Below are 22,724 nucleotides of genomic sequence, written 5' to 3' on the forward strand. Positions count from 1 at the left end.
CGACACCTGGTAGATGTACAGTTTGTAGGTGGATTCTTTGAGCTACTGACCATTTTCAGATTTCTTGTGCAAGTTTGCTCAAGGGAAAGGACTTTGTACCTCCCTGTCTTGTGGGGATTCTGCTCATTCACAGAACTATGCACAGGAAACCAGGACCTCAGTGAATTGTGGAGTACCAAAAAACTCACTTTAGTACCCAGAACCCCTATCAGACTAGCATCAGTGTCTCGTTCATCCATCAGAGGACAACTTGCGTGTTCTTAGAGGTAACTTCTTGCCAGGAAGTCATGTGCCGCTGCACATATATCCCAATTCCCTAGAACTCCATGTGCAACCGGGCAGGCCATAATCCCGATACCAAAACAGTCCAACTCATGAGCCACTAAGAAACTCATCAGTCGATCATAATCCGGGGCAGGAGACGCAGTGTTGGAGAGGCACAAATCCAGGGTCCATTCAAATGAACAATCCAGGCAATGGAAAACAGGTTGCACGCAAGTAAAGTATGAGAACCGGAAGGACAATCCATAGGCTACACTCAAGGTGGCCAGAGGTAATGTTCCATAGTATTCAAGCTTCCGGTTGCGCAACTGGAACAGCCAGGGCAGGCCGTCCTGTCACACAGATTGTGCAGCCATTGCGGAGCAAACAAATCAACAGCAGCACACCGGCAGCCAAGGCGAGAATTAATGCTAGCCCGCCGAAGATGCTGGAAAAAATTGAATGAAAAAATGCCGGTATATCACCAAATATTGTTTGGAACGAGGTCACAAGGCTGGAGCACACAACTTTGAAAAAATGCGCAAAGCCAGTTGTTGATGTGGCATTGAATTTAGTGTGAATCAGAGCGCCGAAATGAAGTGGGAGATCAGTATTCAAAAGCGCATGCACCTTGGTGCGGGTGTAAGCTACGTGAAGGACAAATGTTTCCCGAGAGGAAGTAAGGGCGACTTCTTTTTGGGACAATAGAGCCCTTATTCTGCTCATTTAGTTGAACTCTGCTTTCAAGGTTGGTATGGAAGGCCAGATGAATATGTTGAGTCTCCCATGCGGGGGCAGGAAAAGCAAATTTTTACAATGTACAGAATCCCTGCTAGCATCCCGCAACATGCTTCATTATTTAAAAGCAAATAACTACCGTTAGCTACTAATGTGAAAGGGGTGTAATAGCTGGCACAGGATTTCCCTTTAAAATGCAAGCCAAATTCGGGGCTTGGATGTTGCACGCACCGTGCAATTGTATATTCTTGCACACTAGTGAGTGATCAGGTGCAGAAGTGCACTCCTCTCCCTTCAAATAAACTTATTTTCCCTCTCTCAGGCACCTGTATGTGAATGGGAGTGACCATACTTCATGGAGAAAAGCGCTACCTAATGGTTCATATCTGCCTAAGGCATAGTGTTTCATACATGAACTGAACTTAAACAAGGGAAAAGGCAGTGTTATTAACCCATGAATGAGCCATACAGCCTAGTTAGATTCGGCCACAGAAAATGGTTCCAACATTTCAATATGCATAAGCTAATATGTTGTATCCTTCATGGACATGAACTGTTTATCAGTCAGATTAAACTGTAAAAACAAAGATGAGTTATTCATGTAGTCCCAGGGAACTTTCCCAGACTTCAATGTTTGTAGAGTCCATGCAAACTGCATTATAGAAAGCAATTGATTTTGACCATGGTATAGAAACAGACGTCTTCCACTACAATATCCACAACAGATGACAAATTTAACACGTAGTAAGTCAAGCGATGTTTATAGTTCAAAATACAATTCAGGCATGCATAAAATCAGCACAACTTACTTTATACATGGAATGCTTTCAAAAAATGCACCTTCAAAAAGAAACAAAGGCACCCATTGGTTCCTCAAGAAACTATCTGTTTTAATAACATTCAGCAGGTAAACAAATACCCACGCTATAGAATAGTCAAGAGGTTGCTCAAAAGAGGGGGGTGTGAAGGAATAGTGCTAGTGTGTGAAAAAAGGTTAAAAAAAAAGGGGGGGGGGGGGGGGTCACAGAATAAAGATAATTCAATAGAGAATGATTACAACAACTATAATTGAAACTGGTTATAAATAACACCAGTTAGTTATGGCCTGTCCATCATTAATCCTCTTCATTGTTATTCTCAATGATTTCCAAAACACACAGATGTATAATGTTTTGGTTGAAAGGGGTGAAGGTGGCAAATAGTACAGGCCCGCTTGGGGATGAATGTTGACGTTTCGACATGACCTATTGCGTAGAGGGTAATTACATCCTCAGCTTGAAGGTCTTCCTCAGGACAGGGGAAGAGTAGGACGCAACCTACTATAGGTGCCTGTAGGTTGATTGCCCTGATCACAGCTCCCGGGGGTGGGTAGTCCACATCACAATTGCGGTGTAGTGGTAATCAATACTATGGGTATCTAGGAACCCAGTCAAAGCCAGCCAAAGTGCTGGATGCGAAGAGAGGTGAACTTCCTCCAAGGGGAATCAATCACACCAACAGTCTTCAAAGGCCTGTGTAGAGCAGCCAGGGGGATGGCAGTATACCTTGGCATCAGTGGGTAGCAGTTAGAGGTTGAGCACTTCTCACTCCCCCGGGTGCATTTTGAGGAGCAACGTTAAACTTTGCTCTGGAGCATTGCCTCCTTATGTGGTATTCCCTCACATTTGTCACAGACTGATGCTGCTCATTCTACTAAAGCCCCCTCACCCCCCTTGGTTTAATCTAATTCCTACTCAGTGTGGACGGTAACAAAGCTCCAGGTCTTTTTCCTAGGTATCAATTAACGTGCTAATTTAACTCAAATCCACTTGTTTTCTTTAAAAAAAAAAAAAAAGATCATACAGAACGTCGATTTTTTAGATTTATAATCTATCAAATAATAATCCTTTCAAAAAGGAATATATAACAGGATTGATGGTAGATGTTAACAAATTAGAAGCAGCTTGTTAGAGTAAAAAAGTAATGCACCTTTGAGGATGTACCAGTGAGATCTCTTACAGAACCACAGATGTACAAGGCAATATAGCAGCGAAAGGTCTCAGCACTGGTCTCCCCACCGAAGGATCTCTCCTCATTTTGTTGTTGAAAGAATCATGGTAACACTTTGAGAACTTATGCGCAGCAGACTACATTGCTGCTTTTCATACATCTCCCAAAAACAAGCCTACTAACAAGCCCCATCCCTGCTGCTCTTCCAGTTGAAAGTGCACTCCGTTTTCGAAATAGAGACCTCTCTGTTTCAGAATTACTGAGGGCAATAGACGCCTCAACCATTTTGTAATGCCCTCTTTTGAAATACCACAATGTTTTTTAGATTATACAAAAGACATGAACAGCTGTGGATCAGAAAGACATAGTTCCCTGCACGTTTTAGGTGCTTGAATAAACACTTACAGCTCATCTCACACAGGCTAGTCACTAGACTGTACACTCAGTAGCAGGCCACTGAGCCGGTGAGCATGCCTCGAGCTCGCAGGGAATAGGAACGCAGACTTGGGGAACCCCCCTCTCCAATGAGCAAAGGAAATTCTGTTGCGCACAATCCCAGGCCCTTATCCCTAATGCCTAAACCTAGTTCACTTCAATCTTCTGCACCGCCTAGATCCAACTCCTGAAAATTTCATAGGATGGGCCTGATTGAGGAGGCGCGCTGTGTGCGCTGCTCTGTGCCCAGCACGGGCTACTTACATTTTACATGGGATTGCTCTGATGAGCAAAGATTCTGGCTGACAATTGTTGATGATACTGAGGCAATCACGGCGTGTCCTCTGGAGCACTCGCAGAGGATGGCTTTATTGAGCTAGGTAGGTCAGGAAGATGACGCCCGAAATGCGCAAACTGATAACCATGCTCCTCCTGCTTGCAGAGTGACAGTTTGCAATGCACTGGGGAAGGCATCCACTGTCGCTGGAGGCGAAATGGCTTTGCGACAGAGCTAATTGCCAACAACAGTAATCTGCATACGCCTTTGAGATCTAAACCTAAAGATATCTGGTCTCTCTTGGAGATATACCTGCGCTCGCATGTGGAGAAAGGAGGTGAAGCAGCTGCTGCGGATTTGGAGGAGGGCGATTAGTTAGCTGAGTACTTCACCTGAAAGCTCCAGCCACTTTGAACTGTGGATGTCCCGGACACGAGAGACGACTGCGGCAGGGCACTTCTGAAGCGACTACTAGAGACCCCTTTAGACTGTACTACTAGATGCTACTGGCTGAGTGACTTCTTCTTTCACCTCTATTCCCCTTTCTCCCCCCAATCTCTATTCCTACTATGTTACACTCTAGTTCAACGGAACAGCATTTAGCAAACTGAAACAATATTTGCTATGAATCTGACCTCGTTTACATATACTAAATGAGGTTTGGTTTCTGTGAAAAAGTCAATAAACATTTTTTTATTTCTGACTTTACCATCAGATTGGATTCAAAATGTTTATTTTGAGCCCTGGAAGCATGGGTCTAGCTACTCCCAAACCAAAGTTTTGAATTATAATGTGTTACTAAGTAACCCAGTGCTTTTCTATGGGGGGGGGGGGTGGGGGCAGCGCTGACAGTGAAAAACAACTTCAGAGATTTTTTATTTTTTTATTGATGAGGCATGTAAAACTTAACACATGTCCATCTTTTTTAAATCGTGCACCATGCCCTACAGGGACTTGGGGCCTACATCAGGGGTGACTTATAGGTAGTATAAAGGAAGATTTAGGCCTGGCAAAGAGTTTATTTTGCCAGGTCTGATTTGCCGTTCTAAAACTGCACACTAAGGCTGCCGGGGCAGGCCAGGAGACATGTTTTGCATTTTGACTTTAGTGGCCGCACAATATGTGCTGCAGTTCACTAGTGACATTTAACTTACAGACCCTGTATACACAGAGTACCATATACTAGGGAATTATAGGTAAGTTGGGTTTAGCCAATTGCACACACTGGGCGCTGGACGTCAACCCACCCAGTGTTTAGAGTACATTAACCAGCACTGATGCTACCAAAAAGTGGCGGTGCTCTTGCATAAAGGCAATTTCCTCACAATGGAGAATATATTGGTCAAGCACACAAGTAGCACAATCACAGCTCATTCTTGCATCGACCTACGCTTAAATCCTGACAGAAGACTTACTTAGCCTTGCCAAACTACACCTTCAACTCTATTGATACAGTATACAATATTCTCACTTTTTTTAATAGTCAGACTGAAGGTAATAGTCAGCAACTGTTGCCACAGTAAACGCTACTAAATCAAAGTTGAGAAAAAAAACCTATTCACATGCCAGACACCTCAACATCACAAGTAAAAATATTCTTCTAAGGAACAAAAATCAACTGCTCTTACCTTCGTTATTGGTAGAATTGTCTGACACTGGTACTGGCTCAGTAATTATAGCAGCCATATCCAAAAGTGGTTGAATGATTTCAATCTTGAAGACCCCATTTTTCTGCCAAAGGTTCAGGACACGAACAATCTTGCTCTGTCAAATCCCAAAAATTGTTAAAAATACACCTTGGTGCTAAAAGTTGCTTCTTTCGCTTAACAGGATAGAAATGAAAAACAGTATATGTATTAGGCAATGAAGCCTATAGTATTTAAATGCATACACTAATAAATCATAATATGTTTAATTTAAAAAAGTACCAGTTGTTAGCCACAGCATTCCTATAAAGCCAGTCCTTCTTAGACCTTTGGCAGTAGGAGACTGACACATTCACACACCAAAGGCCAAAAATTGCAATATGAGCAGAGTAAGCAGAAGCAGCCTTTAGGCTCCCTGTTTATAAGCTCTCTGCTTTCTGTGCATGCAGAGCATGGCCTTCTTGTCGTAGGTCTCTCCTCCGCCCCCTTTCCCCTCCGTTCCTCCCTCCTACCCCCTCACTCTCCCACCTGGATATAATTACATTTAGGTGTGTTCAGCGTTATTTTAACTATTTTTAGGCCCATGCCCCGACGTGATTTTAAGCCTTTTTCCTTCTCAGAAGCTTTCTTCCCTTTACAAGATTCTGGACGGGCTCTGAGCTAGTGCCTGAAAAAAATGTGTGAAGTTCTCTGCATTCTTTTTCGACACATCAATTACCCGCTATTTGGTTTGTAGATCTTTTAGGAATTATATAGAACAGCTCTAAAGCACTTTTGATTTGAATTGTTGGTGTATTTGCTGATTTATCTGTGTCAGTAAGTAGAAAAAAATACTCATTTTCAAAATCCCATTTGTTTTCCCATTCTAGACATCAAAATACCTGCCAGACTTGTTATAAAACTGGCAAGGTGGCAACCTAACCAATAATGGCTAATGATGAAACGAGATTTTTGATAGGTTGCTAGGGCCGGGTAAGAGTTAATCACACACCAAGGTAAACCATATTAAATTGTTGCTTGGCAGGTGGCTTAATCTGTCCCAGCTTTTGTTTCCATTCGAAAGCTGCAAAGTGTTATAAAACCTCTATTTCAAATTTTTCCCAGTACATATGAAGTGCACTTAACAGTGTAGGCCAATACAATTCCATTCAAAATGATGGTGTCATGTGAGTACTTTAATATCTATGTCTAGGTCCCCCCTCTTCTTTTGGGTATCAAGGTCTGCCATTAGCCAAAGCAGTCCCCAAGTCTGTTGCAAAGAGACTTAACAAAAGAGGAGTAAATGTACAGCCGATTATCAACCCCCTGTCAGTATAGGTCCTAGGGGATAAAACAGAAGAACCGCTTAGATATAACTGTGTTCCAAGTCCTGCTGCTGGATAGCTCATAGCTGTATACAATTTCCCAGCTATTCAATGTATTCCGCAATCAGTAAACTATCAGATCGATGAAGCAATCGCAGTTTCCCAGCAATAAAATATTTTGGGATAAACTGCGCTTAAACGTAGTCTGATTTACCAATAGTGGGAACCAGTTTCCATGAACGAAAGAAGATTTTTAATCAATGCATCAAACCATCCAAGCCTCATCACGAGAGATAGACCCTAATTACAAGCTGCCCGGTATCCTGCATCTTAACTCCAGCCCCCCATTCAAATGTCTTCATGTGCACATACCCCCATGCTGGTTCGCACTCTCCCTTTTACTCTGTGCGCGCTGGTCTGCTCATAGTTTGGGAGTGTGGGCTCAGTCTTTTCTGTAGTTCTGCCTCACGTAGCTGGCAAGTTTTCAGGTTGCTTATGTGCGACATTTAAATTTCTCCCAAGTGATATTGAGGATACTTTACCATAAGTGGCCTGTGATATGCAGTTTCCCACTTCTTGGCAGAGGATGTATCTGGTGGCTCAATTGTTAGCTGTGACACCTAAGTCGTAGATGCCATTTTCATCCCAGTTTTTTTTTCTTTGAGAACTAAACTACAAACCCCACAATGCAACTGGGCTGTTTAAAATCAAATAATTCCTGAAGGTATCGCTCAGTCCTTTCTCAAATGTATCTTTTTACATGGTCATAACTAAATTGCTCCTCTCACGGTAAAGTATCATTAGTGTCACTCATAAGACATTTCAATGCCACCTTTCTTGGCAGTGATCACACTGGAGTTAAAAAACAAACCACAGTATTCCACAACATACAACAAAATTCAATACCACACCACATAATTCAACTCCACAAAACACACCACTCCACATAATTACAGACCAGAACACACAATCCCACTCCACATAATTCTACTACTCAATACCACATAATTACTAGTCACAATTCCAATGAACACCATGCCACATGTCCACTGCACCCAACTCCCCTCAGCACCACAATTCCATGCCACACAATTCCACAACAATCAATTGTATTTCAACCCACATAATTCCACTTCATACCACATACATCCATTCCACTCCAAAACACAGAGCAAAAATACATTAACATTGCCAACACATATAGAACTCTCGTTACCGAAACCTATTGGCTTTGCAAATGCTTGACTGAATTGATAGGACTACTTTCTTCATTTAGTGGAGACATGCCACTCCTCCAGAAGACGGCACAGTCACCTCTTTTAAGAAACACCAACACTGAAAATTGAACCACTTCCAGAGTGCGATTGGTTACTCAACTTTAAACAACTTGCAGCAGGACTAACAGTTTCCAAAATGCTCTTGCTTCCCACCATCCCATCTAAAAAGAAATACTAGCCACTGTGAGTAGACCACAGCAATTTTAAAAATCATTGGAGCTGTGTGAAGAACAAACTGCACAAGGATAGTAATCGATGAGGTACACTCTGCAACTGATGTGTTGATGAAAATTGGATGGCCCCTAAAAAGGAACAGCTTTGACGTGAAGAGCCTCTATGCAAAGGAGAACCAACTGGTTCTTGGAAGCCTGAGTCAATGATTAAGGCAAGTGCTTCCAGATAACAAAATTAAAATGTATTGTAAGAGTGACTTTAAGGATATATTTGCTTGAAATCTCAGCGGTAGAAACTACACAAAAAGGGTGATTCTGGAGCAGGTGCATGAAATACTACTTAAGAAGTACTGACATTTTTATTAGCACAGAAAGAAAGTTGGGTGATACGTGACCAATAATGAGGGGGTGAGCATGAAATGTCAACAAGGAATTTACATGCACAATTAAAAAAAACTGCAAGGGGGTCGTCTTGGTATTCTTCTTGGTGTGAAATTCCCCCACATCCCAGATGCTCATGTTACCGCAATACCAGTGTGTTTCACCTCGCTAACAGCCAGTTCAATGGTCCCAATCCCTTACAAGAACACCAGGATTTTTGGTTTTCCTACATTGCTCAGGCTGTCACGAGGCAAAGGAATTTTAACTTGGCCAAAACAAAACTGCATGTGAAAATTCTGAAGTATATTTCAAGTCCATCTACAAGTTGTTGCTTAGGACTTAGTGTGGCTTTTCCAGTCTCGCGAAAAGGTATGGAACTGGTTATATGGCAGACAGGCAGCAGAGGCTCACAGATGAGAGAATGTGTCCTGTTCGGGGCAATGAATAGGGATAAAAAGCCTCCTTCCCAAATAAATAAGACCACCTTATCCACAAAGCAGCTGCAGGCTGAGAGCTCAATAGGTGTGAGTGATGCTCAAACAGCAAATGAGGGAAAGCTTACAGGATAATGTTTGATGACCTGTTGCCTTATTCCCTCACTAAACAGCCTGCCTGTTTCTTGTCGAGGCTCACTGCCACCTTGATCATAAGACACCGATTGTCTACGCTATCTGGGTCCATGGACATATTCCTATTTCTTTAAGGATATGTCCTACATTTTAAAGAGACCAGCACCTAATCAGAAATAGAGAGGCTGTGAATTGCCCATTTGGATTACAGTAAAGTCTGCATGAGATGGTGCATAAGGTGGGCTAACTGATTTCTTGGCTTACTCAATGTAACAAGGAGTCATGGTGGCTATGGGTGGTTGGGATGCGAGGAAGACACTGGGGGTATATCAGATTACTATGCTAACCTATACTCAATCCAACTGTAACAATTACATAAAATCCTTACAGTGGAGATTATCTACTCATTGGCCATCTGCAATCGGTAAAGAGGAGAGGCCCAACAGACTCCGGATGAAAATGTTCGAGCAACTTTCTTGATTTGCTGGCCCAATCTATTGAATTTTTTTATGATCATGACGGCATTATAGGGACTGCCTTCAGGCCTACGACGGGCTACAGTAACGAACCACCAACCCAGAGAAACCTTACAAGTGCTAATCATGTCCTTCCTAAATGTAGAGGCTAACATGTAACCCAAAGTTGAGGCAAATAGGCTGTTGATCCTCCTATACCCTTAACAGTCTGGATTTATGCACCATAGGTCCATAGGAGTTTACCTGCGCAGACTTTAATTGGATAGACAGTGCAAGCTCTAGGTACCAGATACAGAAGCTATTGGAGTCAAAAAAGTAAATGTTTGTGATGTATTTTACTTAAAATAGGTAAGAGAAAGGATTCCCTTAAGGCACAAATAGAAAACAGGTATAAAATAATGTACCTTATGACTTAACAAATACATACAACAAAATATGGAAAAGTTAAAAGTTCATTTATTGAATATATTAAAAAACAGTCAATAGGGATAACTAAACTAAATCCCTGAACTAAAACAAGATAAAATTAAGACAATATATATAATTGCGACCTGCACAATTACAAGCAGACAGAACAGTTACAACACACATTTGTTGGATACAGGTTTGTATATTCTTTCTCCGCTCTAATGACACCAGAGTAGTATCACTACCAAATCAGCGTATCTATTATGGTGTTGGAGACTTGAATTATACGCTTTAGGTTGCGTCGACGCGTTTCGGTGATAACTCCTTATAATCACCTTTATCAAGACATAAAATTTGTCTGCCAGAACCAGAGGGTATGTAAAATCGCCCCTGGAATAATATTGACGATCCTTTATAGGGATCACTTCACGTTTCCTAATTGGAGCGTGGGCTTCTGTAGTCGCCTTATACAAAGCTGCTGGTAGAAGTATATTTCTGTTTCTGTTCCGAATAAATGCAATCTTTTGTTGTCCCCCTGATCATGGAAGACCAAGGGAAATTGGTTGTGTTGTAGACCATAAGAGATATACGATCAGGACAAAATTGCCATGTATCACAAATTCTCCACGTCTGACTGGTTATGTTACAGGAAGTTGTAGTTGTAATTCTCTTTTAGGCTTCACAAAGATAACCTATGATATATGGCCAAATATAATGAGAGTCTACCTAGTTAGTAGATAAGGGTTCCGCTCTCTATAAGGGTCTGAGTCGTGCCTTTGGCCCAGAGTTTGTGTCACTGGTCGTCAAAGTGTAGTCAAACGGCGTTCTCTACTCGCTAATCAAACTTGGGAAGGGTACAAAACAGAATTGTTTTAACTCTAGGTTTAAAGGATTTGTTTGGAGATATGGTAATGCAGACTATTAGCTTACATGCAGAAGGAATATGCTACTTACCAGTATGCATCTGTTCTTGGCATGTAGAGCTGCAGAGTTGTACACTTAGCATAGGTCGCCATCTGGTGTTGGGCCCGGATGTTTGCAGTTTGTTTTTCTTCTTGGACCGTCTTTGGAAGTCACGAGTTTGGTGACTCCTCCTTCGGTCCGTACTGCGCATGGGCTTCGGCTCCATCCTCAGATTGTTTTTCGCCAACAGGGAAATGATGGAGCGTAGTAATAACAGTGAGAAACCCATGTGTGTTGTATCTAAATAAGATGGACTGGAACGGATACAGGTAGCCGGGGAGGCGGGTGGGCGTGTACAACTCTGCAGCTCTACATGCCAAGAACAGATGCATACTGGTAAGTAGCATATTCCGTTCGAGGCATATGAGCTGCAGATTGTACACTTAGCATAGATTATATAGCAGTACCCAACCTTAGCGGCGCCCACCGGTATCCGTTGCAGCTGTTTGAAAGAGTGTTTTTAGTACAGCCTGGCCCACCCTAGCTTGCTGCTGGGAGTGCACATCTACACAGTAGTGTTTTGTGAATGTGTGCGGTGTAGACCATGTGGCTGCCTTGCATATGTCATCTAAGGGTATATTCCCTAGAAAAGCCATAGAAGCCCCTAACTTTCTTGTAGAGTGGGCTTTAGGGGGAACAGATAATGTTCTCTTTGCCTTCTGATAGCAAATTTGTATGCATTTTACAATCCACCTAGCTATCCCTGATTTTGAGATGGGGTTGCCTTTATGTGGTGGAGAAAAGGAGACGAACAACTGTTTGGTCTTCCTGAAGGGTTGCGTTCTTTGTATGTAATAAAGCAACGCTCTTTTCACATCTAGTGTGTGTAAGGCCCTTTCCGCAACAGATTGGGGTTGCGAAAAGAAGACAGGTAATTCCACTGATTGGTTGAGGTGGAAGGGGGTAATGACTTTGGGCAGGAACTTCGGATTAGTTCGAAGTATGACCTTGCTGTGATGCATTTGTATGTAAGGTTCCTGTATGGTGAACGCTTGTATTTCACCAACCCTTCTAAGGGAAGTGATAGCTACAAGGAAAGCTGTTTTCCAGGTGAGAAATTGTAGCTCACATTTGTGCATTGGTTCGAAGGGCGGACCCATTAGTCGTGTAAGGACCAAATTTAGATTCCATACAGGGGAGGGTGGTGCCCTGGGAGGAATTACTCGTTTAAGGCCTTCCATGAAGGCTTTAATAGCGGGCACTCTGAAGAGTGACAAATGCTGTCTGTTTTGTAGATAGGCAGCGATCGCTGCTAGGTGTAGGCGTATGGATGAATACGCCAGGTTACACCTGTGAAGATGGAGCAGATAGCATATGATGTGTTGTATGGATGCATCTAGAGGGTTGATTGTATTGTTACGGCAGTACATTACAAATCTTTTCCACTTTGCGGCATAGCATGCTCTAGTGGTAGGACGTCTGGCTTCCATGATGATGTTCATGCAATCAGGGGGAAGGTTAAGGTACCCGAATTCTAAGATTTCAGGAGCCAGATCGCCAGGTTGAGCTGAGCTGGGTCCGGGTGCCTGATTTCTCCATGGTTCTGGGTTAGGAGGCATGGGGAAAGGTGCAGTTTTTGATGTGGTACCACTGATAGTTGTAGTAGCGTGGTGTACCACGGCTGTCTGGCCCACGTCGGAGCTACCAGAATGAGTGTGAGGGAGTGCTGTTGTAGTTTCCTGACCACTAATGGAATTAGTGGGAGAGGTGGAAAGGCGTATGCAAATGTGCCTGACCAGTTCATCCATATCGCATTGCCCTTGGACAATGGGTGTGGGTATCTGGCGGCGAAGCTTGGGCATTTTTTGTTTTCGTGGGTGGCGAAGAGGTCTATTTGAGGATGCCCCCACTGTTGGAAGAATGGGTGAAGAACTTGTGGATGCAGTTCCCATTCGTGTAGTTGTTGAGTCTGTCTGCTGAGCAGATCTGCTATGGTGTTTTGTACGCCTGGAACATGTTGTGCCAGGAGAAAAATGTTTTGGGGAATTGCCCATCTCCATATGCTCTGGGCTAAGCGGGAGAGCTGGGGAGAGTGTGTCCCCCCCTGTTTCTGTATATAATACATCGCAGTCATGTTGTCTGTGCGAATGAGGACTGCTTTGCCTGAAATCTGCTTTTGGAAAGATTTTAGGGCTAGAAAGATCGCCAAAAGCTCCAGATGGTTGATGTGGAGCGTTTTTTGCTGTGGCGTCCATAGACCTTGCATTGTGAGGTGTAAGAGGTGCGCTCCCCAGCCGGAGAGCGATGCGTCCGCTGTTAGAGTCACTTGGGGAACCGGGTCCAGGAACGGCCGTCCCTTGGAAAGGTTTGTGGTGTTCCACCACTGCAGAGAGTGATGTGTGCGGCCGTCTACCAACACCAGATCCGTCAGCTGACCCTGGGCCTGGTTCCACTGTTGTGCTAGGCACTCCTGAAGTGGACGCATGTGGAGTCTTGCATGGGGCACTATGAAGATGCAAGACGCCATCATCCCTATGAGCTTCATAAACACTCTTGCTGGTAGAGAGTGTTGAGGAAGGAATATTTTGCGTAAGGCTAGAATGCTTGTGATTCTGGCTGAGTTTGGATAGGCAATACCTTTTGAGGTGTCTATGGTGGCCCCGAGATATTGCTTTGTGTGAGATGGTATGAGGTGGGACTTTTGGTAGTTCACCGTGAAGCCTAGCTGATGAAGCAGTTGGATGGTGCTGTTTGTATGTTGCACGCATTGGTGGTAGGACGCGGCTTTTATGAGCCAGTCGTCTAAGTAAGGGAAGACGTGAACATGTTGACGTCTGAGGTGTGCTGCTACTACTGCTAGGCATTTGGTAAACACCCGTGGTGCAGTGGTGACCCCGAAGGGGAGAACCTTGAATTGGTAATGTTGCCCGTCCACCACGAACCTGAGGTATTTTCTGTGAGAGGGGTGTATTGGAATGTGAAAGTACGCGTCTTTCAGATCCAGTGTTGTGAGAAAGTCTCCCTGGCAGAGGAGTGGGAGGACTTGTTGTAAGGTGACCATGTGAAAGTGGTCTGAATGTATGTAGGCATTTAGAGGCCGGAGATCCAGAATGGGTCTGAGGGTCTCGTCTTTCTTTGGGATTAAGAAATATAGGGAGTAGACCCCTAGATTTCGTTGATTGTCGGGTACCTGCTCTATAGCGTGTTTCTGGAGGAGCGAGAGTACCTCTTGTTTGAGCAGTGTGGAATGCTCTTGGGACATTGGACGGTGCCTTGGTGGGATATTGGGTGGGGTAGATGTTAGCTCGAGGCAGTACCCTGACCGAATGATTTGGGTCACCCATTTGTCCGATGTTATGGACTCCCATACGTGGATAAAATCTTGTAGTCTGCCCCCGACCGGAGTGGAATGGTCTGGGGGGAGCGAAGGGGAGTCATTGTGCGGGTGGGGTGGCAGAACGGGTATTGTTGGTTTTGCCCCTGCCCTTATTGTTGTTGCCTCTGTAACCACCTCTTTGGTTGCCCTTTGAAAAGGTATTTTGAGGAGGGGATTTGTAGGAGGTAGAGGCATTATCGGTGGAGGAGCCTCTACCTGTGCCACGAAAGGACGAGCGTCGAAAGGAACGCTTAGAGGCTTGGGTCTGGAGCGCTCCCATAGACTTCGCTGTGTCTGTATCTTTCTTCATTTTTTCGAGCGCTTCGTCTACCTTTGGGCCAAAGAGTGTTTGCTGGTCAAAGGTGTGATTAAGTATTGATGTCTGGACCTCAGGCTTGAACCCTGATATCCTGAGCCAGGCATGGCGGCGAAGCAGGACACTGGTGTTTATGGCTCTAGAAGCAGTGTCTGCTGCATCGAGGGCACACTTAATGGAGGTGTTTGTGATTAGTTTGCCCTCCTGTATCAGGTCATGAGCTTGGCGTTTGTATTTCTCTGGAAGGTGCTGCATAAGAGCCTCTAATTCATCATAGTGTGCTCTATCATATCGCGCAAGCAGTGCTTGTGTATTTGCAATGCGCCACATGTTTGCAGCCTGGTAGGCGGTGCGTTTACCAGACGCGTCCAGAAGTTTAGATTCCTTGTCTGGTGGTGGGGCATCTCCTGAGGATTGGGAGTTAGCCCGTTTTCTAGCTGTGGAGACAACTAGGGAATCTAGAGGAGCAGGGCCCTTGATGTATGCAGGGTCTGTGGGTGCCGCCTTGTACTTCTTCTCTATTCTAGGGTTTAGTACTCTGGCTCTGACAGGGTCTTTGAATACCTCTGTAGCGTGCTTGGTGACACCCTTAAGCATGGGTAAAATAGCAGTGGAACGATCTTGTAAATCAAATGTATCCAGTAGGAAGTCTTCTTCCACTGGTTCAGTGTGCATGTCCACCCCATGGTAGTGTGCTGCTCTCTGCACTAAATGGTGAAACCCTAAGGAGTCCTCTGGAGGAGACGGCCTTGATGGGTATAGGTCGTCTTGAGGTACATTGGGTACATCAGGGTTATTATAATCCTCCCATGGATCTGGGGTCCCTGGTGGAGTGGAATCCATTGGGGCGTCCCCTGGGTCATTGTCCGGGTCCCCGTCATCCGGATCTGGGGATGGGGCCGGATCGTAGTGAGGTAAAGGTGGAGGGGGTGGTGGTGGGAGGGGGGGTGGCAGTGGGGAGGGTACTCTAAGGGGAGAAGTAGCTGAGTCCCTCTTTTTGGGTGGAGGAGGAGGAGCCGGAGCCTCAAGGCGACGCTTCTTAGTAATCACAGTCAAAAGGCCAGTCTTTGGATCTCTGGACAAAGTCTTTTGTAAAGGGTCTGGTGTAAACAGAGCCAATGGCGCCGAGTCGTCTGTCGGCACCGGCGATTTCGGAACCGGAGGTTTCGATGTTCTGTGTACGCCATGCTTTTTGGAGGTTTCCGTGTGTTTCGGCGTCGAATGCTGTTTCGGCGCCGGAGCGTCGGTGCCGACCGATTTCTGTTTGTGTTTGGTCGGCGCCGAGTGTCCAGGCTTCGGCACCGGTGGTTTCGGAGTCGAGCTGGATTTTGCAGGCTTCGGTGCTGAGTGGTGTTTATCGGCACCGGGCGTCGGCTGGCTCGATCCCGAGCTGCCGTGAGACTTTGAGTGCTTCGACACCGGGCCCGAAGGTGGGGTGATCGAGGCTTTGGTTTTGGTTTTGCCCAGGCCGGCAGGCGAGGGAGTAACCGGAGTCTCTTTGGTTTTCGGTGCGGGGCTGGGAGGGGGTATTGTACTCACGGCCCGCTGTCCTGGTGTTACGTCCTCCCGGTCGGAGTCGTCGGCCTCGGAAGCGCTGACGATGTCTTCTCCCAGTTCGGTGTGTGTCTGCCCCGAAGCTTCGGCGTCGTCTCCGAAGATGTCCGGTGGAGCTGTCGAGGATGAGTGCGCCATGGTGCGTCGAGCCCTTCGATCTCGGATCGTTTTCTTCGATCGAAAAGACTTGCAGGCGGGGCAGTCTCGAGCCTCGTGTTCTGGAGAGAGGCAAAGGTTACACACCTGATGGAGGTCGGTGTGGGGAAATTTAGACCCACATTTTGGGCACTTTTTAAACGGAGTCCTTTCCATCGGCCGGGACCGGAGTCGCGGAGGGCCCGAAGGCCGGTGTCGATGTACGGGATGGAAAAAGTGCCGCTTCGAGAGATGAAGATGATGAGGAACTCGAAGAATCGAGGATTTTCCGTCGAGGCTGGAACCGTAGAAGTTCGAAGCCGGAGCACGAAGTATCACATCCGAGCCCGATGGCGGAAAAAAACAATCTGAGGATGGAGCCGAAGCCCATGCGCAGTACGGACCGAAGGAGGAGTCACCAAACTCGTGACTTCCAAAGACGGTCCAAGAAGAAAAACAAACTGCAAACATCCGGGCCCAACACCAGATGGCGACCTATGCTAAGTGTACAATCTGCAGCTCATATGCCTCGAACATCCTGTTATCCATTGAGGCCCCTTGGCACATTATATCAAGATGCTCTACGCGTTTCTAGACTTTAGTCTTACATTCAGCATTAAGCACAGCCCTGGATACACCCACCATACAACCCATACAACACAGTGTGATGGTACCCAATTGCAGACAACCACATCAGTGAGACAAGCTTTACTTCCATGGCTGTGGAGATGACCAGGCATAGTTAAGAGTACATTTTAGAAGCGCTTTTTACACACAACTTTGCCTATGATCCCTCCTAGACAATGAAGCCAATACTAAGGTTAAAACAGCAGCTTTGCTTTATTTCACTTTCTTGCAGAAAGTGTCAGGTTTATTTCACCAAAAGTCTCAGGACATCAAGAGCATGTCCAACAGATGAATCCATCCAACATGAAACCACATCCACAGTACCCAACGGAGTACAGAGTATAGAGAATTTTGCGGCATCCATGCTATTGTGTACCACATCTGAGTTTGGGCATCAGTTCTGGTAAGCTGGCACAGCCAAGCAGCCATCACTCAAAAAGCAATAAAGTAAAACAAAAAGGAGAAAAGTAGCATTAGATGTCTTCAGTGTGATTATCCTAGATGACCAATTACAAGAGGTGTAGCGGGCCCCTTTAAGCCACAGGCAATTAAGGTGCCTAAGGAAAAATATGTATCTCTACTTGGAGACTATTTTGCCATAATCTAACACAATATGTAGTAAGAATGGAAGCAGAGGAGGATAAACGTGGGCACCTGCTTGCATGGCTAACCAAAATAGACCACACGGTACGCAAATCAGATCAGGGTCAGAGGACATAGTATACACACAGAAGGATATCTGAGATATATTCTCAACTCAAGTTGTGATGTATTAAAAGAAGAATGCAATGCCCAAGGAAACAGAGGTCTACTTGTACAGAGCAACCTTAGCACACGTTCAAGAGTTGCACGACAACCTCAATGGCTGAGTAACAGAACAGCAGGTGAAAGAGGCGCCAAGCGTCTGTAGGCATACTGGCCTGATACTGCTGGCAACGTACTTTGCTTTGCTCACAAAAGGGCCTCCTCCTACTGGACTAAAGAGGCCGTGACAGATTTGTTTCACGGGGCCTCTTACAGAACACTGTACATGCTGAATATGGATTACAAAATTATTAAAAAGGTACTACCTGGAATACTATTGTCCATCCTGCGCCATCCAGCACAGAATGACTATCCTCAAGCTCAACGAGTTTCTAAACACTAGACATCTCTTAGGAATGAGAAGAGAGAAAGCACAACACCTTGGTGATGCTATGCTCATGTCTGTACATCTCGACCAGAAATTTGAAATACTTAGTTGGCAGTAAGAGGTTCTTCAATCCGCTTACCAGTGCTTCTGGAGCTCCTGGCTGACCACGATTTTTTGTAGCTTTTTCCATGTATTCTGCCATTTGAGACGTTACGCCTAGTACATAGTCCACAAGGTCTTGTTTGGATGCTTGGAGAGGCTTCTCCCAAGCCTCTTTCACAAGACAGAGTGCTCCCCTAAAAGGATGGCCAAACAGAAGTTCAAAGGGGAAAAACCCTACCCCCTTGTGAGGCACCTCCCTGTAGGCAAAAAGCAAGCCTGGTAAAAGGACATCCCATATCCTTTTGAGCTTTTCAGGGAGCCCCATAATCATGCCTTTCAATGTCTTATTAAACCTCTCAACAAGATCATTGCTTTGTGGGTGATAGGGTGTAGTAAACTTGTACTGTACACCACACTCTTTCCGCATGTGTTTTAAGTAAGCAGACATGAAGTTTGACCCTCTGTCTGAAACCACCTCCATAGGAAACCCTACCCTGGTGAAGACACCAATGAGGGTCTTGGCTAATATAGTAGTCCTAAGGGGATTAGCCTCAGGATACCTAGTGGCATGATCTACTACCACTAGTATAAACTTGTTTCCTGATGCTGTGGGGGGTTCAAGTGGTCCCGCTATGTCCACATCTACCCTTTAAAAGGGATCCTCAACCACGGTTAGTGGAATCAAGGGGGCCTTTGGGTGTCCACCTGTTTTGCCACTAGCTTGACAGGTGACACAGGAGCGGACAGACTCCTTTACTTTCCGAGACATCTGGGGCCAGTAAAAGTGGCTAACTAAACGTTCCCAGGTTTTGGTTTGGCCCAGATGCCCAGCTAGGGGGATGTCATGAGCTAAGGTTAGTAAGAAATCCTTGTACTTCTGTGGTACTACCCCTCTCCTAGTGGTTCCAGGATTGGGGTCTCTGGCCTCAGTGTACAGTAGTCTTTCCTACCACTAGACTGAGTACCACTGATATGCCCTTTTCCTGTGTAGCAGCTTGCTGTCTCAGGCTTTCTTCTGAGGGTCCCCCGGGCCTGAGAGTTCAACCTGGTAAGGGTCAAGCTCCATAGACGCAGTTCATTCTGGGGTTTCTAAGTCCTCTACCTGAGGAGAGAGGTCCTGATCCTTTTCCTGTACAGAGGCTGGTTTCCCAGTCCTCTTACCTTTCCACTTGGTAGGTTGGGCATTCTTTCAGGCTCCAACACTTCTTTTGCACCCTGCTTTCGGCTCTGTGCTCTAGTCTTGACACACACAAACTTAGGGATGTCCAGCATTGCTGCATGGGTTTTAAATTCTACCTCAACCCAGGCTGAGGTTTCCAGCTCATTACCAAGCAGACATGCAGCTGAAGCTTTGGAGAGATAGGTACCTGTTTCAGGTCAGTAACCCCCCCCCCCCCCTTCCTGTCTAATGTCACCAATGCAATGGCATGGTCAGTGGTAGCACTGTCAGCGTTGGAGACTGGGTTAGTTTTCCCAATCCGGTATTGCTCTAGGGAAACTAGTGTATCTCTCAACATAGTGACCCTGGCACCTCTATTCTAGTCCCATTGATCCAGGGGTATTGCAAATACTTCTTTAACTTAGGTGTCCACACAGCTAAAGTGGCAAACAACTTCACTTTCTATGACTAGAACTGCTTCAGAATGACTCCCGATTTGCTCTGGGCACACTGTTGATCCCATTTGGAGACTGACTACACCAGAAGTAGGAGTACTAGGGGGGCTTCTTATTAGGACCAGTAGCATCTCCAGTGTCCCCAGTTCACATTTGTGACACCAGGCCTTTAGAGGATCAAAGTTCTTCCATTGTACCCATTATTGGACTGGGAAGAGTTTTGGGACCCACCCCCTGTGCAGATTTTTGGGTGCCCTTTAGAAGACTCAGGCTTTTCATCTTGGAGATTCTTACCACATTTCCCCTGGGGAGGTTTCTACCCCCTTTCTTTTGGTCACCCCAGTTGCTGTTTTTGTCACCCTTGTCTTGACCCAGTGGCCTTCTTTCCCAATTCTTGGGGAGAAATTAGACCTAGGTCTACCAAATGCTGATGTAACTCTTCAATAGTACAATTTCTTAAAATATGACCTTTCATAAACAAATTGTAAAGTACATTGAAATCATGCACATTATTTCCAGTTAACCAACCATCTAGTTTAACTGAGTAGTGAAAGTCAATCCAGGACTGATTTGGGGTTTTGCGAGCCCCCCGGATTCAAATTCTATATTCCTCAGTAGTGAGTCCAAAGCCCTCATAGTACTCTTCAAGATGTCATGAGACACAGCATTTGCCCCTGTAAGGGTCAGGAGTCTGTCTCTGCAGTTACCAGATAACAATTCCCACTATAAAATAAAGACCTGACACCTGTGGCGTATGATGGGAGAAGGGGGCTCCTGGAGGTCTTAAAGGCACAGTTTCCAGATTCTTGGAATACTTAAAGGCAGGGTGCCAGTTTTTAGGTCTCACGCCTAGCGATGCAGTGCGGAGCACTGCTCGTGCAGCGAGAGTCCTTTTGTCCGGGGTTCCGAAACGGACCCTGGAATTGTGCGTGTGTTTTTACTTTTGTGGCCTGCTATTGGCCTGTGCCTGCGTGTTTGTTTTTAAGATAGCACACAATAGGCCAAAGGCGGGCGCATTGATCCGCCCATAGCCTATTGGTGCCTATTACGCGCATTCCTGCCATATGGGTTCAATTATCGTGCCCAGACACGGGCGCGATAATTGAAACCATATGGCTCGCTGTGGCGCACGCGCGCACCACTCGTGCCTTTCTTTGTTTCCAAAAGCGATCGCTTTCATTTTTGCGATCGCTTTAGTCATTTTATTTAGCATTGGACACACTCCTTTGAATGCCATCCCATAGAACCACTAACAGTGGTTTTGGAGCAGCGAGCCGTATAAAGCGATTCAACAGAGGTAGTAAGCGCCATATAAATGTAATGTACACCGTCACACACATTCGTACTAAAATGTTGCCAGCTATGCCTTTCTTTATCAAAATATGCGGGAACAATTCTGGTAATATCAATCCTCAATGATCCCTGCCCACTTCTACTTCTGGATGTAATGAGCATCGGTTCTACTGAGCAATATTCTCTAGCGGGGTCTCATGTATCGCACGGAGTTTGAGTCCTCGTCCAATACTACATTTGCCATGATGCACCCTCAACCTCTGACGCTAGTACGTGCTGGTACGTGTCTCCGGTTTGTACAGCCTCGGTGTGCACTGTCTGCCTGCTTGCCCCTGCTCTTGGCTGCCCCTGGCTGCTTTGCTCCGCGCAGCTCTACCAGAGGCACAATGGCCAGCGCCTCCGACCGAGGTCGCCTAACTCGCAACGTTGTTGCACAGATTAGGCGCGGGCAGGTTACGGGTAGTGGACTGACCCGAGGAGCGCAGGTAAGAAGCTGGGCCAATTGGGATAAGTAGGCCAAGGGAGACCAGGGATGTCAACTGGGCAAGGCCGAACTGAACCTGCACTGCGAAACCAGTAAGAAGAGTTCCACTGACCCATTTAATGACTGTGGATAGAAGACCGGGACGCAAGAAATGGCAACTAACATTGATTGAACAAGGCACTCTCATCGCCCCCTCTGTTCCCTCCCCTGTACACTGTGATGCCAGAGCAGGACGCTTCCCACTTTCATCTTCACTCTCCCTGACTTCTCCATGTCAGGACACAGCTCTTCTCGTGTATGGGCTCTGTTAGCCCCCCAACCCCCTTCTGGCTACTCGGGTCTTGGGCGCTTCAGGAGGGAGAGCAGAGGATGTCTCAAGAAAACAAAATCGACAGGCTGATGATCAAGGTAAGAGGCTTGGGAGGCACAGTCTAATGGGCACTCTAACCCTGTGAGAGTTAGGTGTGTTTGTGGAAAGGCAGGGGTGAGCAGAAACTGGGGTTATGCTCATCAGTGATGTTCCCACTTTAAGGATTTAGGGGGAGGGGGTTAGGCGATGGGCATACTGTGGATGTGTGAGTGATAAGTATACATTGGCTTCGGCAGATTGAGAGAGGTAGTCAAAGGTAGTTCTACGGTTCTGGGTGGCGCCTTCTTATAGTGGGGTTCGTGGTGACATTAGAAGTTAACAGTTGTGGATGCATTACTGTTGGGGTGGCATTAGTGGACACATTGGCGTGGATTGCAGTGGTGGACTACTGCAAGGCACAATTCAATGTGTCGTGCTTGGACCAGGGCTGGCAGAAGAAGCTGGTGGCCAATCTTATGGTTTGGTTAGGAGGCTGTGGTAAGTGGTTGGGCACGTTAAGATCGAGACGGGTGGCGGTGGTTGGGATGAGCTACCCTACCTGGCCCACAATGTGAGGCTGCAGTTTCGTAGTCTCAGACTCGGAGTGAGTTTGAGAGGGACAATGGTAGGACACCTGGCAGTTTTTGAGGTAGAGCACGCGATCTGCAGGAAACAGAATAGATTTTGCAGTTCATTCTTTAATTTCAGCAGTGATGTCTTTATTCTATCTGTTGGCTGCATTTAATGACAGAACGTGTAGACGGTTGTCAAGTGAGAGAGATCTCTGTAAATGTGCCAAGGAGAAGTTGGAAAGATGTTCACAGAACCTAGAATTTTTAACAGTGATGGTGCTATTTCGGTTGCACTAAGACCGGTAGTCTCGGTGTGTGTGTGTGTGTAAATAG

General features: G+C 45.8%; 1 protein-coding gene across 2 annotated transcripts in view; it reads right to left on the reverse strand.

Annotated features, from left to right (window-relative positions):
* The window catches only part of SCAF4 (SR-related CTD associated factor 4), an 872,346-nt gene that overhangs the window by 780,949 nt on the left and 68,673 nt on the right, over nt 1-22,724 (reverse strand). For both annotated transcript variants that reach the window (XM_085623106.1, XM_085623105.1), the window contains exon 5: nt 5,329-5,464. In XM_085623106.1, the coding sequence (XP_085479232.1) occupies nt 5,329-5,464 (136 nt within the window). The remainder of the gene's footprint in view (nt 1-5,328; nt 5,465-22,724) is intronic.

Source organism: Triturus cristatus, chromosome 8 (genome assembly GCF_964204655.1).
Source record: "Triturus cristatus chromosome 8, aTriCri1.1, whole genome shotgun sequence".
Classification (NCBI taxonomy): domain Eukaryota; kingdom Metazoa; phylum Chordata; class Amphibia; order Caudata; family Salamandridae; genus Triturus; species Triturus cristatus.